General features: G+C 50.6%; 11 protein-coding genes across 11 annotated transcripts; 6 read left to right on the plus strand and 5 right to left on the minus strand.

Moving 5' to 3' along the window:
- The first annotated feature begins 96 nt into the window (after positions 1 to 96).
- EDD37DRAFT_245202 (autophagy-related protein) lies at positions 97 to 1449 on the plus strand. Its single transcript, XM_062810626.1, has 3 exons — positions 97 to 411; positions 512 to 910; positions 964 to 1449. Exons 1-3 carry the CDS (start codon positions 339 to 341, stop codon positions 1155 to 1157), a joined length of 666 nt encoding a protein of 221 aa, XP_062672888.1. The 5' UTR covers positions 97 to 338; the 3' UTR covers positions 1158 to 1449.
- Positions 1333 to 2458, minus strand: EDD37DRAFT_245162 (protein yop1). Its single transcript, XM_062810625.1, has 4 exons — positions 2186 to 2458; positions 1853 to 2068; positions 1736 to 1799; positions 1333 to 1686 (listed from the first exon to the last, which is right to left on the minus strand). Exons 1-4 carry the CDS (start codon positions 2234 to 2236, stop codon positions 1508 to 1510), a joined length of 510 nt encoding a protein of 169 aa, XP_062672889.1. The 5' UTR covers positions 2237 to 2458; the 3' UTR covers positions 1333 to 1507.
- Positions 2459 to 4197: 1739 nt separating this feature from the next.
- On the plus strand, positions 4198 to 7025 carry EDD37DRAFT_676741 (regulatory factor X; the record flags this gene model as incomplete). Its single annotated transcript, XM_062819579.1, has 2 exons — positions 4198 to 4895; positions 4940 to 7025. Exons 1-2 carry the CDS (start codon positions 4213 to 4215, stop codon positions 7023 to 7025), a joined length of 2769 nt encoding a protein of 922 aa, XP_062672890.1. The 5' UTR covers positions 4198 to 4212.
- Positions 7026 to 8166: 1141 nt separating this feature from the next.
- EDD37DRAFT_245282 (uncharacterized protein) lies at positions 8167 to 9238 on the minus strand. The gene has a single exon (XM_062810627.1). The coding sequence runs from the start codon at positions 8920 to 8922 to the stop codon at positions 8575 to 8577; it is 348 nt and encodes a 115-aa protein (XP_062672891.1). The 5' UTR covers positions 8923 to 9238; the 3' UTR covers positions 8167 to 8574.
- Positions 9239 to 9315: 77 nt separating this feature from the next.
- EDD37DRAFT_621114 (putative aldehyde dehydrogenase family protein) lies at positions 9316 to 11337 on the plus strand. Its single transcript, XM_062815981.1, has one exon. The coding sequence runs from the start codon at positions 9615 to 9617 to the stop codon at positions 11106 to 11108; it is 1494 nt and encodes a 497-aa protein (XP_062672892.1). The 5' UTR covers positions 9316 to 9614; the 3' UTR covers positions 11109 to 11337.
- Positions 11338 to 11380: 43 nt separating this feature from the next.
- Positions 11381 to 12415, plus strand: EDD37DRAFT_245320 (60S ribosomal subunit assembly/export protein loc1). The gene has a single exon (XM_062810630.1). The coding sequence runs from the start codon at positions 11456 to 11458 to the stop codon at positions 12038 to 12040; it is 585 nt and encodes a 194-aa protein (XP_062672893.1). The 5' UTR covers positions 11381 to 11455; the 3' UTR covers positions 12041 to 12415.
- Positions 12072 to 14118, minus strand: EDD37DRAFT_245299 (Alpha/Beta hydrolase protein). Its single transcript, XM_062810629.1, has 6 exons — positions 13051 to 14118; positions 12834 to 12994; positions 12695 to 12775; positions 12523 to 12646; positions 12343 to 12471; positions 12072 to 12274 (listed from the first exon to the last, which is right to left on the minus strand). Exons 1-6 carry the CDS (start codon positions 13786 to 13788, stop codon positions 12104 to 12106), a joined length of 1404 nt encoding a protein of 467 aa, XP_062672894.1. The 5' UTR covers positions 13789 to 14118; the 3' UTR covers positions 12072 to 12103.
- A 331-nt stretch (positions 14119 to 14449) lies between these two features.
- EDD37DRAFT_561174 (cohesin loading factor-domain-containing protein) lies at positions 14450 to 17308 on the plus strand (the record flags this gene model as incomplete). The annotated part of the gene is made up of 3 exons (XM_062813875.1): positions 14450 to 14720; positions 14778 to 15121; positions 15239 to 17308. 3 exons carry the CDS (start codon positions 14450 to 14452, stop codon positions 17306 to 17308), a joined length of 2685 nt encoding a protein of 894 aa, XP_062672895.1.
- A 218-nt stretch (positions 17309 to 17526) lies between these two features.
- Positions 17527 to 19908, minus strand: EDD37DRAFT_245323 (uncharacterized protein). Its single transcript, XM_062810631.1, has one exon. The coding sequence runs from the start codon at positions 19541 to 19543 to the stop codon at positions 17744 to 17746; it is 1800 nt and encodes a 599-aa protein (XP_062672896.1). The 5' UTR covers positions 19544 to 19908; the 3' UTR covers positions 17527 to 17743.
- Position 19909: 1 nt separating this feature from the next.
- On the plus strand, positions 19910 to 21042 carry EDD37DRAFT_245324 (uncharacterized protein). Its single transcript, XM_062810632.1, has 2 exons — positions 19910 to 20203; positions 20256 to 21042. The coding sequence occupies exons 1-2, from the start codon at positions 20051 to 20053 to the stop codon at positions 21018 to 21020; spliced, it is 918 nt and encodes a 305-aa protein (XP_062672897.1). The 5' UTR covers positions 19910 to 20050; the 3' UTR covers positions 21021 to 21042.
- Positions 21043 to 22358, minus strand: EDD37DRAFT_245294 (alcohol dehydrogenase). Its single transcript, XM_062810628.1, has one exon. The coding sequence runs from the start codon at positions 22202 to 22204 to the stop codon at positions 21065 to 21067; it is 1140 nt and encodes a 379-aa protein (XP_062672898.1). The 5' UTR covers positions 22205 to 22358; the 3' UTR covers positions 21043 to 21064.
- Between the last annotated feature and the right edge of the window lie 42 nt (positions 22359 to 22400).

The following is a 22400-nucleotide window of genomic DNA, read 5'->3' on the forward strand; positions in this document are numbered from 1 at the left end:
AAGCACTGATCAGAAGCCCGGGCAAACAACACGCCGGCTAATTGACATGACGGCTATCTACGTGCGCCGATTTCGACCCCACCAGCCTCTGATGGATGTACCAATCTACCATAGTAGTATCTGAGTCTCATTCATCCTGTTGTGAAGAAGTACACAACGAACAGCGCGTTTTGCTCAGCCTCAGGCACCTTTGGTCAAAGATGATATAACGATGTCCTGAATCCTCCCTCTCTGACAGGCGCCACTTTGCTGGCTGCCATACTCATCCCTCTCCCATCTCAACCACCCCACTACTAAGGCCACCCTGAGAATTGCAAGGCTCGAGTCCTTCTACGATCATGGAGGTGCCTCGTCACGAATATATACTTGAGGTCTTCGCCGACCAGACTTTTGTAAAGGACATTGTCAAAGGTCCGTCTATCTTCGGACCTAGCTATGGGATGCCCTGGCGCCTGATATATCTTATACCGGGTGGTTACCAAGTCGTGACTGACATATCGCTCGATTGCAGGAGTGCTGCACACTATATTCTTCCACCGATACTTCCCTCCAGTGCGACCAACACTATATACTCCAACAGCCTCCTCTTCTCACTCGTCATCGCACTCCGTCCAGTCCCTGCCCATCCCGCTCCCCTCGATCCTTGATCCACCTGAGATCTCAGCAGCGATAGACTCGCATACTGCTTTGTTGGTTTCTCAGCTTACTCCACAATCTTCCGCGACTTCTGCCGCAGGTGGTTCTCGTGGCGAAATTGTCGTGCGCTTTTTTGATCGAAAGAGGCGGAAAACAGGCATCACTACTGGATGGTTGGGTAGACTCGGTGGTGGTGGTGGTCAAACAGAAGAGGAGATCTGTTGGGAAGAATGGTGTGTACAGGTCATTGTAGCCAGACCCCGCAGTGAAGCCGGTAGGTCATCCTGTGTTTCTGTGTGAATGTCTGACTGAATGTTGTCCTACCAGACCGGATCAAGGTTCGCAGAGCGATGGAGTCGTCTCTCCAAAAGACTGCGATGAAGATTGTCGCAATCGTCAACAGGGACAAGGACCATATCCCTCCTATAACAACCAGTGATCAGAACCCTTTTCCTTATCGCATCTTTGTCAACCCGAAGCAGCAGGAGAGTGCAGAGAGAGCGTTTGGCAGTTGGACCTGAAGCAGCCACCTACCGCAAACGGGTAGAGGCCGATTACTATATATTTTTTTGGAATATAAAGTGACATCGCATTCGCATGGCATTTCTACTTATCCATCATTGATCTTTGCAGCCATACCAGTCGTAACGTCAATGTCAATAACTCTATCGTGCAAATCCATAACAAGTTCATTCCTCCACCGCCATGAGGTCTCCTGCGGCAGTTCTCTACAGCAACCTTCCCCTATCATCACTGGATTCCAGTCGCTCTTCTCCGCCCGCACCAATTGGCAATCCAGAGTTGTTCGCTTCAAGAGTCCGCGATACTCTCCACTTCACGTGAGATGTTCTGGTAAGACAATTTGACTCGTTTACTGGGTCTTGAAAGCGGAATCAGCCTTGCCTCGGAGATCCGCGGAGGCGCTGCCGGTCTGGCTGAAGAAGCGAGAGAAGACTGGCTGGATGAAAGATCGGAAGACGATTTGGGCTCCGTTGGTGATTGGGAGAGCCATCCAAAGGATCAAGATGAACTTGAACACATAGTAGAAGGCTGTTATCGGTCAGCTATCGTCTCGCAACATTATCAAGTAGACACATACGGAACCAGTAGACAGCATTGATAACACTCTCGACAACCGTGAGGAAAGCATAGACAACCCAGTACTAACAACATGTCAGCGTCCTTCGCAACAACCTTTAGTGTTGAGATATCATACTGTCAACCACTGAGTATCATCCACCTTGCTTGTGCTGAACAGTGCTTCTAGCGAGTAGTATCCAGGGAGCACGAAGCCGGCAAAGTTGACGAGGAACTCGCCTCCAATGTTGAAGAAGACCAGGAAGCAGTAGACACCGACAAGGCCGAGGAAGACATAAACCTTGGGAACGCTCGTCTGCTTCTCGAAGTCATTGAGGACGGGGTATCGGGAGAGCTGCGATTGCCACAGGTTAGCTGAAATTCCCCTCGAACAAGAGAAGGAAGCGACAAGATTGACTTGGAGGAAAATATGGCGGTGGGCTGGAAAGATGGGCGCCTAGCATGTGCTCACCTCTTTGTCAATGGCACCAATGTGGTGTTGAGCTTTATCTTGGAAAGACATTGTGGGCGGTAAAGGAAGTGTCTTTGACAAGAGGTGTATCGAAATGGAAGATGCGCGACGAACGGCAGAGGTATGATATGACTTATGTGAAAGTGTTAAAACGACTCGAGGAGTGCGTGCAAACGGTGGGAGGGTTTTATTCCAAGGAGTGATGAGAAACAGCTGACGTCGTCTCGGTCGGGTTGGCAGATGATGTGAGGTGCATTTACTTTTAGTGCCAAAGTGTCCCATGCATGCAAGCTCCAATCTCCTTTCCCTGAGAGTCTCCGCCTGCGTTTCAATCGAGCACAGTGCACACCTTGCGATGTGACTGAAATGACGTACCATCGTTTGAACAGGGAGCCACGTGATGCTGACTGCTCCTGAACGAAACAAACAACCAGAATATGGAGGACTATCAATGACTATCATGAAAGATACCTTTCGAGAAATATCGTCTTCTATTGTTGACCCATGAGCAGAAAAATTCGCCAGCCTGAAGGTAGGCGCGTATGTATGAACCGGCCATCTCTGCTTCGTTCAGAACCAAGCTGCGCGATGACTTTGCCTTGTCTCCCGACAGTCAGGCTGCGAAGGAGCAACAGCAATCTTCACTGCTGGTGTCGTCGGCTCATGCTTCAAAGCTTGGTCCTGCTTCATCGACTGGCGACATAGGTGATCCCATCAGTCTCTGATCAACGAAGCCGGACATGCAAATCAAATTGACAGCCTAAGTTCATCATTCTGGACCAAGGCCCTCGCCAGTCACCATTGGGCAGGGCGGACGTCCTCAGTCGAAATCAGAGGTGCTGATTGTCACATCCATTGGTTTCATCATTCTTCTGTGTCAACCTTTTACAATGTGAACCTCGAAAGAGGATATGAGACGTTGTAAACTTCTTGCGGGACACGAGGTCGCTTTTATACCTCGAGCACCGAAGAACCAGATCGGCAAAGGGCAGAGACTTTGGCGTGAACCAGGCGACCGGCATGAGACATCCAGATCTTTTGGTAGTGTTCATTTCTGATTCGTGGCCGTGCTTTGGTTAGTACTTCACGTTCTGCTTGAAGAACCAAAGTTGCCCATGCAAGCAAGCCTTATTACCCCTGTCCTTGTGGTTCAACCAAGCTACCCACTGACCTTGTGCAATCCGTGAAGTGACTCTAAAGGATAACATTTTTCAGACAAAGGGGCTTACGTGACCCTGAGGTTAACCCATGCCTGCGGCAGAACAAAACGATAGGAAATGGAAGACGATTGATCACAGTCATGACAAAGTAGAGATCGACCACTCTTCTCTCGTGTCGTCCAAAGTCCACAATTGCTACCATCTGTAGTCTAGAAATCCACAATTGCTACAGTCTGTAGTGTAGAAAGAGCGAGTACATCAGTATACGGCAGGTTTAGGTCGTTCACCTAGGTACTTATGTAGCTCTCTTAACGAGACATGAGTTTGAAACCCTCTACAGCACTATTGAAATGACATGGATCAAGGCATCTACTGGCGACTGGTGGGATGCTTTTCTTCTTGGGCGGCCTTGAAATGCCAAGGAATTCGCCGAATCGTTTGTTGTTGTCCCGGCAGCCAATACCCCAAATAACAATCGAGAAACTGCATCATCAACAAGTGCCATACTCAGCGCGCCTCAAGTAAGCCTACACTCTTATAGATTCCCAACTCGACGGCTACTCGATCCAAAAGTGGGACATCCCGATCTCTGGCAGCTACAGACTCGAGTCCTTCCTGGTCTGCCTACCGCCAGTCTTGCTTCATCGTCGCAAAGGTTCCCACCCGAAAACCACTCCACCAACCTCTGTCCTGCGAATGGCAAATCGCGCATGATATACACCACAGGCGAAAAGATTCGGTCATAGGTCTATTGCGCAACTCAAAAGGTACTCATTTCCGCAAAATTGAAGAGCTTGGATAAAATTAGGCTTGAGAGGTTGTTTGTTGTCATGCGTTGACAGCAGGCTAATCCGGCGCACAGTTCAGATGCCGCAGTCACCAACCCACAGTATGGAGGAAGAAGCTCCAGAACCGCAGGGTCCTACCCATACAAACAATGCAACATCAAATAAAGAAAAGCGTCGTCCAAAGTCTCGTGGTTCGACAACCAGTTTACAGTCGGTAGGCGTAGGAAGCGCTTTCCAACCAGCGCCTCACGAGGACGACCCGACAATGCCGATAGAACATAATGGCTTCTTCGTCCACCCGCAAGCTGCGGCGATATATGGGCACAATCCAGAAGAGATGCTCATGCATTACCAGCACAACATGGCAGCTCATCTACGGCAGCAGTCCATAGAACATCCTCCCAACATTTCGCAACACGAAATGCGCCCAATCTCACAACAAGGATTTCAGGAAATGCAACCCTTTCCCTTGCAATACCCTCACCACATACCTTTTGGCGTACCTCCACAGCATATGCAACACATGCGTCATCAGTCCGAGCAGTTTGAAGGTTCTCCGGCTCCGGAGGATTCGCAGACGGAAAACGGTGGTGCGAAGCGAAGAAAAGCAAATGCCTCAAGTGTGGCCAACGACCAGGAATTGCGACGCCTGCTTGCTCAATATCAAGGCAAGTCGTTGAAGGAAGTTGCCGCAGAGGTGCAGAAGAATGAAGGATCTGGAGGCAAATCAGAAAAAGCAAAACAAGTCTTTGCCATGCTATGGTGCGCATGTTCAAATCAGTACGGGACGAAGCTAATGAGACCAGGCTCCAAGAGAATTGTCAGCGGTCTTCTCAATCCGTGCGAAGAGACCGTGTTTTCACTCGCTATACCGAACGATGCGGCAATGAACGAGTTCCAACGTTGAACCCTGCATCATTTGGCAAGCTCGTGCGCATCATTTTCCCCAACGTCCAGACACGAAGACTGGGTGTGCGCGGCGAATCCAAATACCACTACGTCGATCTTTCACTAATTATGGATGACGATGACCGACAGTATGGTGCAGGACCCGAACGACCTGCCACGGCAAATGGCCAGCGTCACGAAAGACACGGCTCCGTGGTCGAGGCCAACAAAGCGTTCAAACCCCATATCACCCCCACGATAGAGAGACCTATGTCTCGCGCTACCATGGAGACGGCCGATTTCCCGGCTCCAAGTGCTGCGTTCCTGTCGAAAGACACGGGTCCAACTGATGATGATGTCCCTGAGTCGGACCAGGCTCATGTTCAGAAATTGGACTGCAAATATATCAACACCCCAACAATCCGTCTACCTATAAAGACAATGCCTTCAAATGTGGTGGCCGCTCTACCTTCCATTCGACCGAATCTTCCAGCCAGCATGTCTACCTACCTTGGTATGCCCACGATGAACTCCCTGTCTCAAGTTCCAACCTCACAAGATCCAATCGAGTTTCCCGACATACATCCTTATCTGGAAGGAACCACCTATGATGTTTCGATAGCGAAGGCGTTATTCCACCTGTACCGATCCTACTGTATTGATGTCATCGATGCCTTCCGAAAGTGCAAGGAGAAGCCGTTTTTCAACCACCATTCAGCCTTCAATGGAAAGATGACAGTACCTGTGTCCAAGCTCTTCTCCATGGAGTGCTTGGCCCCTTGGATCCAAGAATGTGATATGCGAATGTACAAACAGATTGTCCGCTTCATTGCACCGCTGGTGCTTCAGAATGTACCTGAGGTTGTATGGACTGTCTTTGAAAGAATCGGATCAAGGCTGGTTGGTCACTTGATCACCGCATTCGAAGAGAAATGTCCCGTCCACGTCGTTGTGGCCAAGACTGTACCGGCCGCACGATTCGTGAACGTGTTGAAGAAGCTGAAGGGGGCCAACGCAGCAACAATGCAATTGAGTCACATGCTCGATGATCCGCAGCAACGGACGCAAATGTGGCTTGACCTTATGGCAATGGTCGATCCGGATCGTCTCTTGGAGGACAGCATGCCACCACCCGAAAGTCTTGAGAAGCTGCAAGGTGTTCTGAGGCACGATCTGAGACCTTTGGTCTCTCCTCTGGATGGTGAATTAACACGTGCAGCCGAAGATGATCCGACCAGCGCGTATGCCAACTTTGTCAATGACATTTCGGACTCTGCCTATGGCGTCCTGCTCGCAGACACGTCAGGAGAGCTTTCGCCTCTGCTGGAAAGATGGATCAGCTGGCTCGAGCGGCTGCCGCAACTCTTCCAGGGTCACCATCCACAGTGCATGATCGACTGGCATTCACGACTGTGGTCTAGCGTTATGATGCAAATGGGTCAAAATGGTGCTCACAGCTATCAGTCATGGTGGTTCGTAGAGTCGTTCGCTACTCAGATGCTGAGCTGGATGACGCAAATGGAAGGACTGCTTCTGGACGAAGAGACCCAGAAGCTTGCTGATGAAAGAGAACAAGAAAAGTGCAGGGAGATCAACCCTCTCTCGAGTTCATTAGATCGGAGGACCAAGAGAAAGCGGTCGGAAGATGATATTCCAGATCTATCTCGTCTACCCAAGAAGTTCGAACAAGTACCAGGGGATGTCCCAGGATTACCGCGAATCCCAACAGGTGAAGAAGCAACCCAGGATATCGATGATGACGCTACCGACGCAGACCTAGACGAATTAAGACGCGGTGGCCCTTTGGACCTGCCCAGTTTTCACACCGGTCTTAGCAGTCCCATAAAACGACAGCAGGCGAACACTCTCGACGATAGCGGTATCGATCTGGGCCTAGATGTTGATATTGAGGCCGAAAAGGAAGCCCGAAAGTTCAACAAGCGAGACTGGCTTCTCAGCAGCGATCCGGTCGATCCACCGATCGGACTTGGTGTGATGGTTTGATCGTATGGCTGGAGGTGAAATGGATGAGATAAGGTACGATTTCGACGACCTATATGATGGGATGTTGGATGAAACGTTGGTTGTGGGAGGTCAGGTCAAGGAGAAGTCAAGTGGATGCGTGCATGGGATTTCCCAGCATATTACTATTCTTAATCGACAACGTTGTTGGTTTTTTGGCTATTGCTAAAAGCACCGTTGGGCATGATGGGAGGTTTCTTTTGGTTTCTTGGATTGATACCCAGGTGGTTCTTGGTGATCATGGTTATTGTGATGGTGATGGCTGTATAGTCAAGCGTGGTGGTTATACTGTTTAGCATGTTGACCTTTATCTGAGCGGAACCTCTCGAAACACTTTCACAGTGGTTTCGTGCATTTCCGAGGCGCAAAACTACTTCTTGAGCAACAGCGATCTGCGACTTGAATACAAAACAATGGTGTGTCTGCATTATGTTTGGAGTCGTTGACGGTTTGATTACCTGCCTGACGGACGTATGTCTTGTGCACCTGAAGTGGTCCGACATCCTGCACAGTGAACTGTCCTCCTGGGCAGATGCCAGATATCGTATCAACTTGCCCTGTGTGAACCCCGTATCCGCAGCCATGGTAAAGTCAGACAGAGTTGCTACCTTGATGGTCTCTGTCAAAAGACTGAGTATCCTTTCGCTTGATGGTTCAGGATTTCTGTTCAACGAGTCTTGTAGGCGTCGGTATGTGGTGTCTGGCTGGAAGAGCATCGAAGTATAGCTCCTTGAGACTCGTAGAGCAAGACGCTCGAGAAGGGCAGAGGTAGCGTTTAGGAGCCCTCTCCATGCACCACGCTCCTTTGACTGCAGCTTCCTTCACTTCACCCTCTTCCCCTTTTCAGCCAAGCTGCTCCCACTCGTGAGTTCACTTCACTACTCCCAACCAACCAGAAAAAAGCAGTGGTTGATATATTAAAGTCGTCAAAAACTGCTCTTAACGCTGACCTGTCTAGTCCGCTCACCATTCCTATCACAGCTGGACACCGAGTAGGCGGAATTGGTTGAAGGCCAGCTCAAGCAGGTGTTTCCCTCGTGACAGACTACAACCTAACGCTGGCGAAACTCGACAACGGGCGTTCGGAAAAATCCCTGCCAGAGACCATGGTGATCTGTGCAGGTGGGGATTTCGATACCTGAACTCCTGTGAACTGATCACTCCAGGGCTTCAGACAAGTCGTTTTTTGGACCTTTGTTCGACCCTCGACCTCTAAGGACTTTTTGTGGTTTTTGGTGTCTTTGGTTTTTGCGAGGCGGTGATATGGTCTGTGGGAGGTGTGGCAGAAAGTGTGATGCTTTGCAACATCACGCTATCTTCCGGTAGAGCTGCCCAGTCTTCAAGGACCCTTCCGTGTGATGTTTTTGCTCTTTCCTCCTCAAGTTGGCAATTCTGTACCAGAGATCATCGGTACCCACGTTTCCTTCCATCTGTTTGCGAAGGCCCAGCTCTTCCGCAAGGTAAGTTCGGCCGCGGGAAGCGTCCATCTTCATTGTATATCCTGAGGGACCTATTGCCGTCATGTTGAGCTTCACTTCTCTGCTGCTTCTCTTCTTTCCACCATTTCTCTAATCTCCTGCTCCTCACTCCAAGCACGTCGGCTTCTTTCCAAAGCACGATTCCTCCGCCGCACCGAGTTGTTATAGTCGGTCACACTTCTTTCTGCAAAGATACATCCGCCCAATGTCATGGCACTGATCTGAATGAACACCTTAAATTGCACTGTCAATCCTCGGTAGACTGGATGACGGTTCAGGAGGAAGTGTGAGAGCATGGAAATCGTGCCGAAGCGGAGGGCACCCGAAGCAAAGCCTGAGGCTGCGAGAGAGGTAAGATGCTCAGGCGGCTTGATGTCCTTGACCGTGGACGGTGGTGGCATGTTGATAGCAACGAGCTTTTGATCTGGGGTTCCGAGTCGACCAACAACGGTCAATGTTTGCGGCTTTGCGAGATTGGTAAGTCCCGGCGCAGACGAGAGGGCACGAGACCGCAGCAAGTCAAGGGAACGGGGCTGTCCAGCAGCAACACAACACGAGAGAGGCGAACCAAGCTTTGTGCGGAAGAGGTGAAAGTGTTAGCTTTCCGCAGCTGATGTTGTTCTAAGTTCCGGTTTGAAGAAACACACAGCAAGAACTGAATTATTCAGTAAGCCCTCGTGCCTGTCGCCGAGTGGTGACGTTCAACAACATTTTGCGGAGTTGTGGAGAAAGGCACAAAATCTTATCTTATCTCCAACCAAAGCAAGCGGCGCGATATTGGACACAAGCTCGCTGCTGTAACTACTGACAATGATCCTTCATTTTGCAGCGGGACAAGCCTCTACCGAAGACGATTTGATGCCAACATGTAAGCGTGGGATGACCGACGAACAAGACTGAAGACACAATTCTCCCAGCGTCAGGGCGAGAGCTCTCATATACGTCGATACGCATGTTATTCCAATAAAAGAGGTCTACAGTCGGTACAGGAGCGTCCTACGCAAACCCAGCTATCAACAAGAGAAACATAAACCAACTGGGCCCGGATAACATTGACTAGTCCGCTCATGACAGAGCACAGACAATCGGCATAATGTCAGACATTCCGCATATCTCCAACTGGGTAGACGGCGTCCATGAAGCATCGTCCTCTGAGAAGATATCAGTGGTCAATCCAGCTAATGGGCAGATCATTGCAACCATTGATGCCACGACGCAAGACAACGTCAATGATATTGTACGGAAATCTGTGTCGACCTTCAAAGACGGACCTTGGGCACGTGCAGACGCATCAGAACGATATGCGGTTCTGTCCAAGGCTGCGACGCTCCTCCGAGCGCGAATACCCGAGTTTATCGAACTGGAAACCCGCCAAACAGGACGTCCGATCCGTGAAATGCGAGCGCAGTTAGCCAGGGTGCCGGAATGGTTAGAGTATTTCGCATCCGTCGCACGTGTCTACGAGGGTCGAGTCACGCCGTTCAAAGGGCCAGTAATCAACACTCTTACCAGGCTTCCGCTCGGTGTTGTTGCTCAAATCACTCCCTGGAACCATCCCCTCTTGATCGCGATGAAGAAGATTGCTGCAGCACTCGCTGCAGGCAATGTGGTTATCGTCAAGCCTTCAGAACTTGCTCCACTATCTGTTCTGAAAATGGGAGAGCTGTTGAAAGAGGCAGGGTTGCCAGATGGTGTCTTGCAAATAATCTCAGGCTACGGTCGTGAAACGGGGAAGTTCCTATGTGAGAGCCCACTTCTGGCCAAGATCGATCTGACGGGAGGCATATTGACGTACAGGGCGATCGCCCCAATTGCTGCATTGAATATGGTCCCCATGACAGCTGAGTTGGGGGGTAAGGCGCCTGTTTGCTTGTTTCCCAGTCTCGATGTCGAACAGGCGGTAAAGGCGGCCCTTTTTGCGAGTTTCATTGCCAGTGGTCAAACTTGCGTCACAGGAAGCAGACTGCTCGTGCATAAGGATATCTACACCGACTTTATGCAACTGATGGAAAGGAGAGTTAAGGAGTTGAGATTGGGCGATCCACAAGACTCCCGCACACAGATTGGGGCGGTGATAAACAAGGCCTCCGTCGAAAGATGCTCGGCGTTCGTGGAGAGGGCGAGTAATGATGGAGGCAAAGTGATCTGTGGTGGGAAACCGGCAACAGTCGAAGGCAAAGGCTTCTTCTTCGAACCTACCATTATCGAAACGAATGCGGGTGCAGACGTAGCCTGCAACGAGGTTTTTGGTCCTATCATTGCCGTCATCAAGTGCGAGTCGGAAGATGAGATCATCCGCATTGCGAACGATGATACTGCCTACGCCTTGGGTGCTTCCGTCTGGACCAACGACTTCAATCAGGCTCATCGGGTCGCTGCTAAGATAGAAGCAGGTATCGTCTGGGTCAACGGACATCATTTGAACGATCCTTCTTCGCCTTGGGGTGGTTTTAAGGAGAGTGGCGTGGGGAAGGAGAATGGACAGGAAGCTTTCGAGAGCTATACGAAGCTGAAGAGCACTGTGATCAACTACGGCATACAGCCGACATGGTTTGATCCTGAGACACTCAACGCGCGATATGGGTAGTCAATCTCAGTCTCAACGATGGAAGACTGGACATAGAGCTAGAATAGCACGAGTGGCTGCCTCCTAGAGTCTGGTATGACCGGCGCGAGCCAGTACCTTGATCTATACACATAGCCGGTTCCACGACAAGCAGACGTGGGCTCTGTCACAAAAGGAGGTGAACGTGCGGAGGGTGTAAAGCGGCGCTGCGATCCGATAAGCACTCCGATAAGATAAGAAAATATATTCCACGGCAAATCTTCGGTCAAGTTTTCACTGTTCTCACGCAGACATTTCGATCCTCGAACTCTCTGGTACCCAACCCTTCAACTACCACTCCTAGGCTTTCAGAAGCGCAAAAGACGACAATGGCTCCCAAGCCACCGTCCACCACGAAACACACATCGAAGAGGAACCCCCAAGCACGGAAATCTGCGACGGCGGGACCATCGACCTTGAAGTCGAAAAATGCCAAACGTCCTCCGCCGAAACAAGTCAAGACGAAACCAGGCTCCCATACAAACACTCACAGCGTGAACGCAAAGTCCACGAAGAAGCGCCAGAGGACATACACCGACAAGCAACTCAATCTACCCGCTTTGAACATGATCACGCCCGCAGGTGTACAGAAACCGCGCGGTAAAAAGAAGGGCAAGATTTTCGTGGACGACCAAGAGGGCATGATGACGATTATGGCCATGGTCAACGCGGACAAAGAGGGCCAGATCGAAAGTAAAATGATCAAGGCGCGGCATATGGAGGAGATAAGAGAGGCCAGGCGCGCTGAGATGGAGAAGAAGAAAGAGAAAAAGAAGGACGAACTTGAAGAGGTTAAGAAGGGTTTGAAGAAGGGAAAGAAGTCAAACAGTGCTTCAGTCAACGAAGACAAGGAGTCCACTGGCCGCGATGCCCAGAAGGAGAAGAAATTCAAGAAGAGAGTGTCCTTCGCGTGAGAAGTGGTGGCATAGTGTCTATGTCTATTGTGCTGTACAGTCTATTATGGGGCCAGAGTGCAGTTATTGCTGTGCCGGGACATGCATTTTCCGCCTCATCGGCTCAAAGACTGGTTTCAAGGGCTGTCGCGATTCGCGAGATATTTGCCCTTCAAGCTGTGAGTCCTCGGCGTCCGTCCTTGAAATGGCGTCCAAGTCAATATCTTGTGCCATCTTCTGGAAAAATGCGGTTGCCTAAGGAGGAGGACTTGTTAGCTCGGCCCAAGCAGGGATGATGCAAATGCATCCGGGCCACAACATACCGCTCTGGCGCACCATCTTGTGCCGCCTAGCTCGAACCAACCGAGGTGACCTCCAGTTGATGTGGTGCAAAGCACGCCATATGGAGTTTGTTGAACCTCTTCTCTGGGAAGGGCCTCGCTTGCAGTCACCTGTACTCGTCAGACATGCGGCATCCTTTACTGGCTCGAGGCTTGACCTACGGGATCATCTTCGGCATGGATTGCCAGGAACGGGATCCTGATAGCCAGTAAAGAGTCGACGGATGTTGCATCACGATAATACGCTCCCTCAGTTGGATAACCCCAAGTTGGACATTGCACGTGCCTGTTGTCGTCAGCAAAGCTCACCGGGGCCTACTTTATCACGACATACCGGTCGAATTCGTGAAGATATTTGCTTGAGCGGATAAGGTCGACATCGATTTTAGGATTTTTGGAGACTTGTTCGACATGGCTGGGGCTCAAATGTCAGTCAAATTGGCAACCAGTCTCTGCTTGATTGAGCAACATACTTGTTGAACAATTTGACCATACTCTTCCCCATCGTCGCCGAGTAGACATTGCGATTGAACCAGCCTCTCTGCAGTGCCAGGTTTCCAGCTTGGAGGTCCCATGGATTTGAAAGCACAACGGCTGCTTTGAAGGCACACTTACTCCCTTCTTCGGCGATATACTGCACGGATCAGCAAAGGGCGCCGATGGCTGACAGGCCGTTGAGTGCAGTCTTACATTGGTTATGATGTTGGCACCCAAGGAAAAGCCAATGCCAAAAAGTGGACGATTGGGGAAGGTCTGTTTCAACCACTTGACTATCTGTTTCACATCCCAAGTAGCACGGGCATTGTATAGAACACTGCTTGTGATTTTGGTTTTGGCACAACCTCTGGAAATGACCACACAAGCTTCCCAGCCTCCCTTCCCAATCAAAGGAGCTAGAACATGGCGGAGATATAACTCATGAGATCCTCCACTGAGTCCATGGAGCATCACAAGCATAGGGCGATCGTCCAGCGAACCTATCTTCTTGAAATCTTGTTCGGTATAGTAAGTGGTCCTTGGTGGTAGAGTCGAATCATGATTATCGTTCGGGGCTGTAGCGAAATCGACTGCAAACTGCCCAGTATAAACTGGGTCTTCATGGTCGAAGATCCAGCGTTTGTAGTGTATTGGGACCGTGTCGGGCGCCATGACAGTCCATATTGTTTGCAGATGACCATTGAACAACAACGGATTCAGTCGACACGGCGGAACGAGAGTCTTGCATAGTTGAGCGAACGAAGTGGTCTTTCCGTCTTTGGTCTTGAGCAGTAGGGATTTCGTCGAATGCCAGTATTTCGTTTTAGCCATCCCAAACACTTTTCCTGGAGAGCCTGTCAATGTGGTCAAAAGAGCGAGGCAGATGACAGAAGCAAAGACTGGATGATCCTGCACCTGCTGCAGATACGGCTTGAGAGTCTCGAGTGCCATTCTCGCCCTACTTATGGACCAATGACAAGAGCAAGTTTCATGTTCGATGGGACAGAGCAGCGATTGGTATCTTGTAGGTGACGGAAAGCCTGGTGTTTCAGACTTTTTGTACGGTGATGTATGAAGGGTGATGACATAAGACTTGAAGTCCACGCGGTTGATGCAGGGCAAACCTGGTTAAGCCCGTCAAGCCCATTGGCGCCCATCTCCTGTGTCAACGCCCCAATCGCATGGGGGGGTGTTCTCCCTCCAAGAAACCCTACTCCACGCGCTTTTCCCTTCCGTATTCTTATATGCGCAACGTATTGTTGGATTCTGGGATGGCACCTTCCGGAGAAGTGTAGGTTGGAATCTGAAGGTCATGCATTGGAATTGTAGGCGGTGACTGCGGTCTCACTTTGTGCATCGGATGGCGACTTTTTGAAACAAACAGTGATGACTCTGGGTCAAAGTCGACAGCAAACATCGCAATACGCGTCGATCAGCCCATTTCACAGAAGATTATACAGGTTGCCACGGGAGGTCGGAAGGAATTGTTGAAGCTTGAGATCGAGTAAGCCGCGTTTTGGATGAAAGTCAGGCAGAGGAAGTGAAGGTGAAAGACGTGGAACGGTACCGGCAGAATTGGCCTCTACGGAAGGTGCCTTCCAATACCACCATCATGGATCCAAACTATTCCTCCTACAATCCCATGTATGGGAACTTTCCTCAATCTCAACAACAGTTATCATCTCATTCTCCTCAGGTCCCTCAGCAGGGTCATCAATATTCACAACAACCTCCTTACCAACAACAATACCACTCACACTCCACCGCTCAGTCCTACCAGCCTCAACCCTACCCTCAACAGCTACCCCAGAACTATTCCCAATATTACTACAATCAAGACCAAACCTATCAACCTCAATCTCAATCTCAACCTCAACCACAACGTCAACCACAACGTCAACCACAACATCAACCTCAACCACAGCAGTATCCGCAACAAGCCTTCTATCCGCCAAACAACACTGTCCAGCAAGCCGCTCCCTCTCTGTCTCGAATTCAGGTCGTTATACCTCCTCAACCTCGCCAGTCCCCTTCCACGCACCACCAGCAACAGCCTCCACACCAGTACCAACAGCAACAGCGACCACAGCATTCGTTTCAACCTCCAAACCAAGTACACAGCCCTGCACAGTCGTTTCATGGCACTCAGAAACAGCAGCACTCACAACATCCTGTCCCATACAGGAGAGAGCCTCAACCACACTCAAATGTGACAGTGCACATTCCTAGTCCTGCAATGGCTCACGATCGTCCTCAGAAGAAGCGAGAACAGACAACACCTACTGTGAGAGCTCCGGAGCCCAATAAGAAGAGGGACACACCGGTGTCTTCCACGAAGACTGAGCAATTTCGAAAGAGTTCTTCCACGAAAAGTGAACAGGTCCAGAAGAGTCACGATCAGTCATTATTAATGACCATAAACCCGCAGATGCTGCAAAAGACGCCGCAGCAGAATCATGCCAGAGTTCTTCAGGCTGTCGAAGTCAATGCGAAACCAAAGCAGGTCGCCACAAAAGCACCGGAGCATCGCCACACTCCAGTCCAGCCAGACGAGCCAGAACCTGACTACCCATCGGTGCTCTGCGTGCTTGCTGATGACTATCTCGACGCAGCTCGTAATCAGCCAGCACTGACTGAGGAGTACTATACTCTTGTCGCCACAGCACTTGGGTGCCTGGAATCTATTCTGAACAACTTCAAGCTTCCACCTCTGAGGGAAGCTCAAGTCTCCTTACGTTATGCTCGAATTTTGTATGAAGAGACGGAGAACTATGACGAGGCTGAGACAAGACTGACAAAGTCAATCGAGTTCTGCGAAAGACACAAATTCATTGACCTGAAATATGAAATGCAGCTTCTCCTATCGAAAATTCTGTACGAATCTAAGCCAAAAGCTGCTTTGCGAGATATCCAAAGGATGATTGACGACATCGAAGCCTACCGCCACACTGTATGGCTTTACATATTTCGCCTACAGCACGCCATGTTTTCCTTGGCATCAGCATCTCCCGGAGAAGTCCATGGAGCGACTAAACAGCTCGAGAAGATCACATACCTGGCGCGCCAGAATTCGGATAGTGCTGTTCTGGCGTTTGCTGCTGTGCTCGAAGCTTTGCTGCACCTTTCAAGCTCCAGCCATGAAGCGGTTACTGCCACACAAACAGCGTTAGCCAAAGCAAGGGCGCTTCAATTGAACCCAGATGTCGAAACAAATCCGCAGTTGACGATATTGATGGAATTTATCGACCTTGCATGCAGTGTCCAAGAATCCAATATTGCACAAACCGAGGCGAAGCGGAAGATTATGCACGAAGTGCTTTATGAATCAGTTGCACATTCTGGCTGGCGCGACGACGGCTTCATATATATCCCCGTGTCAAAGAGAGCAATAGCAGGCATTCAATTACAGGGACATGGGCATATCATTGAGAGAAACGGAAAGTACTTTCTGACTTTCTCGTGGCTGGGCAAAGAACAAGTAGAAGCTTTGGGCTTTCTTTTCAGCGCTGACAGTGCAGTATACAAGAACGGAGCCGACGGAGGGAAAGCAGAGAAGTTTATTGAGCATGGCCTTTCGCTTGTCCGCTCTTGGGGACAACCAAGTCTTGCCGCAGGTTATCAACAGTCACACAACGCGGATATCTTCCAAGAACTGCTCGAAGCACAGTTTTTGTTCCTTCTCTGCTTCGTCTTGTGCGCCAAAGGCCTCTGGAAGAAAGCTAAAGAGACATTGGACAATATCGGCCGGACCTCAGGACAACTCACCGAGTCTTTCCCATTGAACATGAGGTATTCTTTGCTCTACCTCAAAGGAGTCATCCTGCAAGGCACTGGAAACTTACAAGAAGCTCTTGAAGTATATCAGTCTCCAACCCTGAGTCTCGGGGCGAAGCAGTCCTCTCCTTCACCCGCGCCCGGGTCTGCTCATCAGATATCGACATCTTATCACGCGGACTCTGACATCACCCACGACTTCTGCATCCTTGCGGCTATGAATGCCGTCTTCATTATACAAGATCCTCATCATCCGCAGCATAACAGAGTCTCTCAATTACTTAATTCTTTGAGCACCGCGGTTCAGCAATCCGCGAACAAGTATATACAGGCGCACTACTCACTTCTGGCATCAGTCCTGTCAACCACAACTTTGACCGCGAAGCAATACTTGAAGAGTGCAATGGAAGCGGCCAAAGCAATCGGAAGTGCTCAGACAACAGCTCTTGCGCTGGTATTCATGCAGGAGAAATTGTTCAAGGGATTAGTGGATGAACAAGCCATCAAATGTGCCCGGGCGGCTAGTCATCAAGTCAGGCGATGGGGCGATCCTTTGTGGACTCAGGTCGTCGCTGGTCTTGAGGCAGAAACGCTCGAGGTGAACGGCATGTTGAAAGAGGCACAGCAGAGAAAAGCCGACGCGGAGGCAGGTTGGGACAAGCTACCAGAGACTGTGAAGCGCTTGCAAAGCACTTGAGCGAGGAGCAGATGTGTTTTAATCGTGTTCGGAGCCCTTTCTGCGATTTCAGAACTTTGTACAACAGTCTACAAGGAAAAGAGAGCTTCTGTATTTGCATGGCATTGTCCTGATGTCTCGAACCGAGCTTTGTATTTCATCCAAACCAGAGAACAAGAAAGTTCCACAGACATCGTTTGAAAGGATGGAAATGTGTAAACAATATTCTTCAATTAGGACAGTTCTTTCAATGTCTCTGTCTTCGATATTGATTGTGATATGAGCACACTTCATTGAAGCCCCTGGGACGATGAAACTCCAAGCACCTCGCTCATTGAATATTACATAGCACGACCTGATGCATGATACCTCCTTCGCGGACAGGCATCAAAGCAAGCCCCAGCAGCAACGTTCTGCCATGGAAGAACATAAGGGGAACGTGCCCACCGAATGTATTTAGGAAGTCATGCTCTCCGGCGTTGGCGGCACAGCCCCAAGTGATCCCTTCTCTGTGTCCTTCTCCTCGTTTCCACCTAAGAGCTCCTTCCACACGCTCTCGTCAATAGGCGATTCACTACGTCCAGCATCCTTGTCACCGGCGGTTCGCTTGATATTCAGATTGCGGTCAATCTCCCGTTCCAAGTGGTCGAGGGGTGAAGTCGCGTTGAGATCGACCCCTGCGTCACTGTTGTCGTCACCATCGGTGGATTGGACTGGACTTCTCGGGGTCAAAAATGGTGAGGGTAATCCAGGTTGGCTGAAGGATTGTGCAGCGATGCTGGTGGCTCGTTCAGGCTGGCCGACACTGGGTGCAGGGCTTGGCTCTATCTGCTGCTGCTCGATCTTGCGGTGTGTCTTTTGATCGATAGTCTCGTCAACGACACCCGGCGCCGTTCGTTTTCCGGTCTGCCATTCTCTGATGAGTCGCGAGATATCGACCTGCCACTTGAGCTCCTCGAGTTTCAATTCCAAAGACTTGACAATGGCTTGTTCTTTCAGCTGCCATTCTCGTAAAGGTGCTGCACCTTCTTTGGGCGCATTGTTCTCGAACTCTGGCACTTGTAGCAGATTATGTGGTTGAGCAAGACCTTTCATTTGACTGTCGTCAACGAGAACAGTATTGGTTTGATTCCACTTCGTCCCTGGCTCAGCCTTGCTTTGAACATCTTTGTCAGCCCAAATCTTCTCCAGCTTCTTATAGACTTGAACCTTATTGTTGTACTGCTGTTTGGTCAAGTCCAACTTATCTCTCGCCCAAATACCAGCCATCTGTTTGCGTTGTTTTGGTGATATCAGGTTGTTGACCATGCCTGACACGTTGTCTGGCCTCGCAGAGGAGTAAACCATGACTACATGATTATTGAATAGATAGTCAAGCAGTTGGGTGACACCGGGTCTAAGCCTGAACTTTGTGGGATCGTTTCTGCGGTTTGGACGGACAAGCAAAGTGCCATTAAGGTCCAACACCACCAGTAGCTTTTGTGCAGTGTCTCTAAGAGTGGGTGCTTGTGCCGCACTTTTCATGTAAGCCTTAGTTGCTTTAGGCGCAGGTGGATCTTGGACAGTGCTCGGAGTCCCGGTTCGGCTTCGGCGTGGCGTACTGTATCGGATTGGTACATAATTTGCTGGTGCAGAGGGTAGATCTGCAGGTTCAATGGATGGCAGGGGGGTATCCGCTTGAGCTGCGCTGCTGTAGGGCGCAATCTGGTCAGGACGCCTTGGACGCAATGTATACTGCGACGTTGACTGAGACAACGCCAGCGGCGCATATCTCGCTGTCTGCTGAGTAAGTGATCTGTCGCGGCTGCCATCTGCCGCGCTGTATATTTTGTCAACTCGATATGTCGGATATCGAGCATAGTTATGCACTGACCTCAGAGGTTCGCGTGAAGTGTCATGCGCCATTCGAACCTGCGACGGGTGGAAGTAAGGCGCACTCCCGCTCGAGGGAGGGACGCCATAGTAAGGATCTCTTGCGCTGGCTTGGGGAGCCCACTGAGAATGGTGCAGGTTGGTGGAAGTCTGGAGATTGACAGTATCGTTTCTGTAAGATCTCCACGAGTCCACTGTTTTGTAAATGTCAATTTTGTTCTGATCAAAGCATTCATTGTATTCACCTTGCTGAGGCTGGTAGGACCGATGTGGTAGAGAGTAATGCGATGGCGCTACATCTGGTGGGAACTGCTGCGGCGTTCTATGGGGGTTCTGCTCGTACGGAGGCGGACAGTATCTGTCCCCTTGACGGCGACCCGGCATGGTCTTCGACGGTAAGAGTGTAGATAGAGCTCGAGAGGGGCGGGTAGGATCGAAGAAGGAGAGAGGTTGATGCTGCCACTGGACAAACAGTGTTAGTGGTGAGGACAAACAAGTTGTTTGAAGGTCAGGCAGACTTTTAGTGGCAGTCTGCAGCGAATATCCAAACTTGCGGTCCGGGAGTATGCGGCCACCTCCAGGGTTGATTGCGATAGTCGTGGGTGTCAAGGGTGCCCGTCCGGTCGGTGTCGTTGTCGTTGTCGACTGAAGGCGACCAAGGGCTATCGCAAGAGAATGAGGTTTGGTAAGATAAAAATCTCGCCGCTGTCGCCATCTTCCAGGCCCCAGAAAATATTGGCTAAGGCGCCGACCGCTTAGAAAAGTTCCTTTAACCAAAATTGACTTAGTTGTCGATCATCCGCCGACGTCACTCCGCAGGCGGCATCAAAAAAGTTCTCGTGCGCAGTCGGTTCCCTTGCTTTAATTTACAGGTCACTTAAGTGCGCAACCATGGCCACTGTGAGTCTCATGGACCGGCCTGTTGAGCTGAGGCATGATTCCGACGAAGAAGTCGCAGGCGAAGTATCCGAGGAATACGGCATTGACCAAGAACAATCGCAAACAGATGGGTCAGACGAGAGCGACCTAGAGAATCAAGAACAGGTACTATAGCCGGATCACGATTTTTTCTCTCTATTGACCTAACATATCCTAGTCCGATGAATCTTCCTCCGAGCAAGAGAAAGCCCTGCCTCTGCAAGACATCAGCTTCGGCGTCCTCGCAAAAGCGCAAGAGACGTTCAACCCGAACCCACGGAAACGAAAACTGTCAGACAGTCTTGAAGAATCAGCACCCGCTTCTGCTGCGCCTACCGCGGAGGATACGTTTGACACCCGGAAAAGATCAAAAGAATCTCGCGTTGACGCCCCTAAACGGTCGTCGAAACATGCGCCGACCATCGAGTCCGCTCGAAAACCAGTCTCACGAAAGAGAACCATTTTCGAACCTCCAGCGGCGCAAAAATTTCGCGACCCGCGCTTTGATCCCACTATCATGTCCTCCACTCGTGACAGGAATGCAACATCCAAAGCCGACAAGAATTATTCGTTTCTTACCGAGTATCAAGCCGCCGAGATCCTAGATTTAAAGTCGCAAATCAAGAAGGCCAAAGAACCCCATATTCTAGCTGATTTGAAGCGGCAAGTCATGTCAATGGAGGCCAAGGTGCGCAATGCGCAAGCTCGACAAAAAGAGGAAGAGATAAGGAAACGTCACAAGGAGGAAGAGAAGGAAGCTATCCGTACTGGCCAGAAAGCAAAGCCTTACTACCTCAAAGAGGCGGATGTCAGGAAGAAGGTCAAGGAAGAGAGGCTACAAAGTATGAGCAAGGGGGCTCGCGACAAAGCCGACAAGAGGAGACAGAAAAGAGAGAAGGGTAAAGAGGCTAGGGATATGCCTAGGGTGCGACGCGAAAGATGACCCCAGACACACAGCAGAGAGGTCAGAAGGTGCATGCATTCTGATTATGGCTTCAGCTCCATATCAACAACCAATTTTCCGCCGACGCCACGGTGATAATCTTCCACCAGCTCGTTGAGCTTTTCGAGCGGATATGTTCTGATCTTTGCCTTGACGGTTTCCTTGGCCGCGAAGTCGACCATGGCCTGCAGCTGGTGATTCCGGCCCGTCAACACGCCTATCAGCTTGATATGCCGAAATACTAGATCTCCAGGCTTGAATTTCCAGCCATCCTTGGGGAAGCTCACAGCCACACACGTGCCATGGTTCTTGAGAATTCCCATCCCGAAGTCAAACGCCGGTTGTGATTCTGGCAATACCAGCGACGAATCGCACCCCCTCTCGCCTTCTAGACCCTTTGCTGGATCTCCGAAAATGCGCTTCTTCGCGGCTTCGACAGACTCTTGCAGCGCGTCCACGATTGTGACATTCGCGCCATCCTCACCGAGTTCTTCGACCACGGACTTCAGCATGCCAATCGCAGGCGTTGTGTCCACAGCCACGACATGCCATCCCAACTTTGCCGCGAATTGCACACCCAGATGTCCCAGACCGCCTCCTGCTCCGACAATCGCAACCGACTTCTTCGACTTGCCTGTCGAGCCAGACATGTCCAATCCAGCAGCTTCCAGCGCATTCCAGACCGTCACGCCCGCACACATGAGCGGCGCAATGTCCACGGCCTTCATGTTGCCGCCTTCCGGTACCCTCGCGACCTGCCTGACATCCACTAGACAGTACTCCTGGAATCCGCCGTCGCGGGTTAGACCGAGATTCGATGCCCTTGAACACCAGACGCCATACCCATGCAGATCGCCTCCATTCTCTGTGCATTCGAGGCACTCGCCGCAGCATGCAAACGCTCGACCGGGCACTCCAACCAAGTTCCCCTTCGTGATGCCCTTGGCTTGAGCGACCTTCTCAGCCTCCGGGCCCAATTCTTCCACCACGCCGGCGAATTCGTGCGAATTCACGCGCGGAAGACCTTGTTGCATTTGGCCGGATGCAAAGACCGCGTCCGTGTGGCAGTACGATGCAGCCGTAACCCGGACAAGCATTTCATGGCCCTGGGGTGTTGGGGGTCGTGGAAAGTCTGTCTTCAGCGTGTACGGCTGGTTGAATACCTCGAGTACTTGGGCGCGCATTGTGGCTGGTGGTTGAGTAGTTTTGCTTAAGGTCCTTCTGGTAGAGATGCTTCTGCACAGCTTAAGAACTGGTATCCCTCGTTTCTGTATCGAAATGCTGGTGACTTGATCGCCAAGTCGATGTCCCGTAGTATATTTTCTTGCGGCGCTCGCAGATAGCAGTACAACTGAGACCGACCGTCGCCTTCCCAGTGGC

This window comes from Exophiala viscosa, assembly GCF_022695815.1.
Source record: "Exophiala viscosa unplaced genomic scaffold EDD37scaffold_2, whole genome shotgun sequence".
Taxonomy (NCBI): Eukaryota; Fungi; Ascomycota; class Eurotiomycetes; order Chaetothyriales; family Herpotrichiellaceae; genus Exophiala; species Exophiala viscosa.

Bases quoted from the DNA above. Each gene is read 5' to 3' on its own strand.
- EDD37DRAFT_245294 (XM_062810628.1), bottom strand. From the start codon at position 22,204: ATGCGCGCCCAAGTACTCGAGGTATTCAACCAGCCGTACACGCTGAAG.
- EDD37DRAFT_245162 (XM_062810625.1), bottom strand. From the start codon at position 2,236: ATGTCTTTCCAAGATAAAGCTCAACACCACATTGGTGCCATTGACAAA. The intron at 1,800-1,852 runs GTATGATATCTC...ACATGTTGTTAG, and splicing joins ATGATACTCAGTGGTTGACA to TACTGGGTTGTCTATGCTTT. The intron at 1,687-1,735 runs GTATGTGTCTAC...GACCGATAACAG, and splicing joins CAATGCTGTCTACTGGTTCC to CCTTCTACTATGTGTTCAAG.
- EDD37DRAFT_245299 (XM_062810629.1), bottom strand. From the start codon at position 13,788: ATGGCACTCGAGACTCTCAAGCCGTATCTGCAGCAGGTGCAGGATCAT. The intron at 12,647-12,694 runs GTATGTCGTGAT...TGACGACAACAG, and splicing joins TATCTTCACGAATTCGACCG to GCACGTGCAATGTCCAACTT. The intron at 12,275-12,342 runs GTATGTTGTGGC...CCTCCTCCTTAG, and splicing joins CAAGATGGTGCGCCAGAGCG to GCAACCGCATTTTTCCAGAA.
- EDD37DRAFT_245323 (XM_062810631.1), bottom strand. From the start codon at position 19,543: ATGCCGGGTCGCCGTCAAGGGGACAGATACTGTCCGCCTCCGTACGAG.
- EDD37DRAFT_621114 (XM_062815981.1), top strand. From the start codon at position 9,615: ATGTCAGACATTCCGCATATCTCCAACTGGGTAGACGGCGTCCATGAA.
- EDD37DRAFT_245324 (XM_062810632.1), top strand. From the start codon at position 20,051: ATGGCCACTGTGAGTCTCATGGACCGGCCTGTTGAGCTGAGGCATGAT. The intron at 20,204-20,255 runs GTACTATAGCCG...AACATATCCTAG, and splicing joins ACCTAGAGAATCAAGAACAG to TCCGATGAATCTTCCTCCGA.
- EDD37DRAFT_245282 (XM_062810627.1), bottom strand. From the start codon at position 8,922: ATGCCACCACCGTCCACGGTCAAGGACATCAAGCCGCCTGAGCATCTT.
- EDD37DRAFT_245202 (XM_062810626.1), top strand. From the start codon at position 339: ATGGAGGTGCCTCGTCACGAATATATACTTGAGGTCTTCGCCGACCAG. The intron at 412-511 runs GTCCGTCTATCT...GCTCGATTGCAG, and splicing joins TGTAAAGGACATTGTCAAAG to GAGTGCTGCACACTATATTC. The intron at 911-963 runs GTAGGTCATCCT...TTGTCCTACCAG, and splicing joins CAGACCCCGCAGTGAAGCCG to ACCGGATCAAGGTTCGCAGA.
- EDD37DRAFT_245320 (XM_062810630.1), top strand. From the start codon at position 11,456: ATGGCTCCCAAGCCACCGTCCACCACGAAACACACATCGAAGAGGAAC.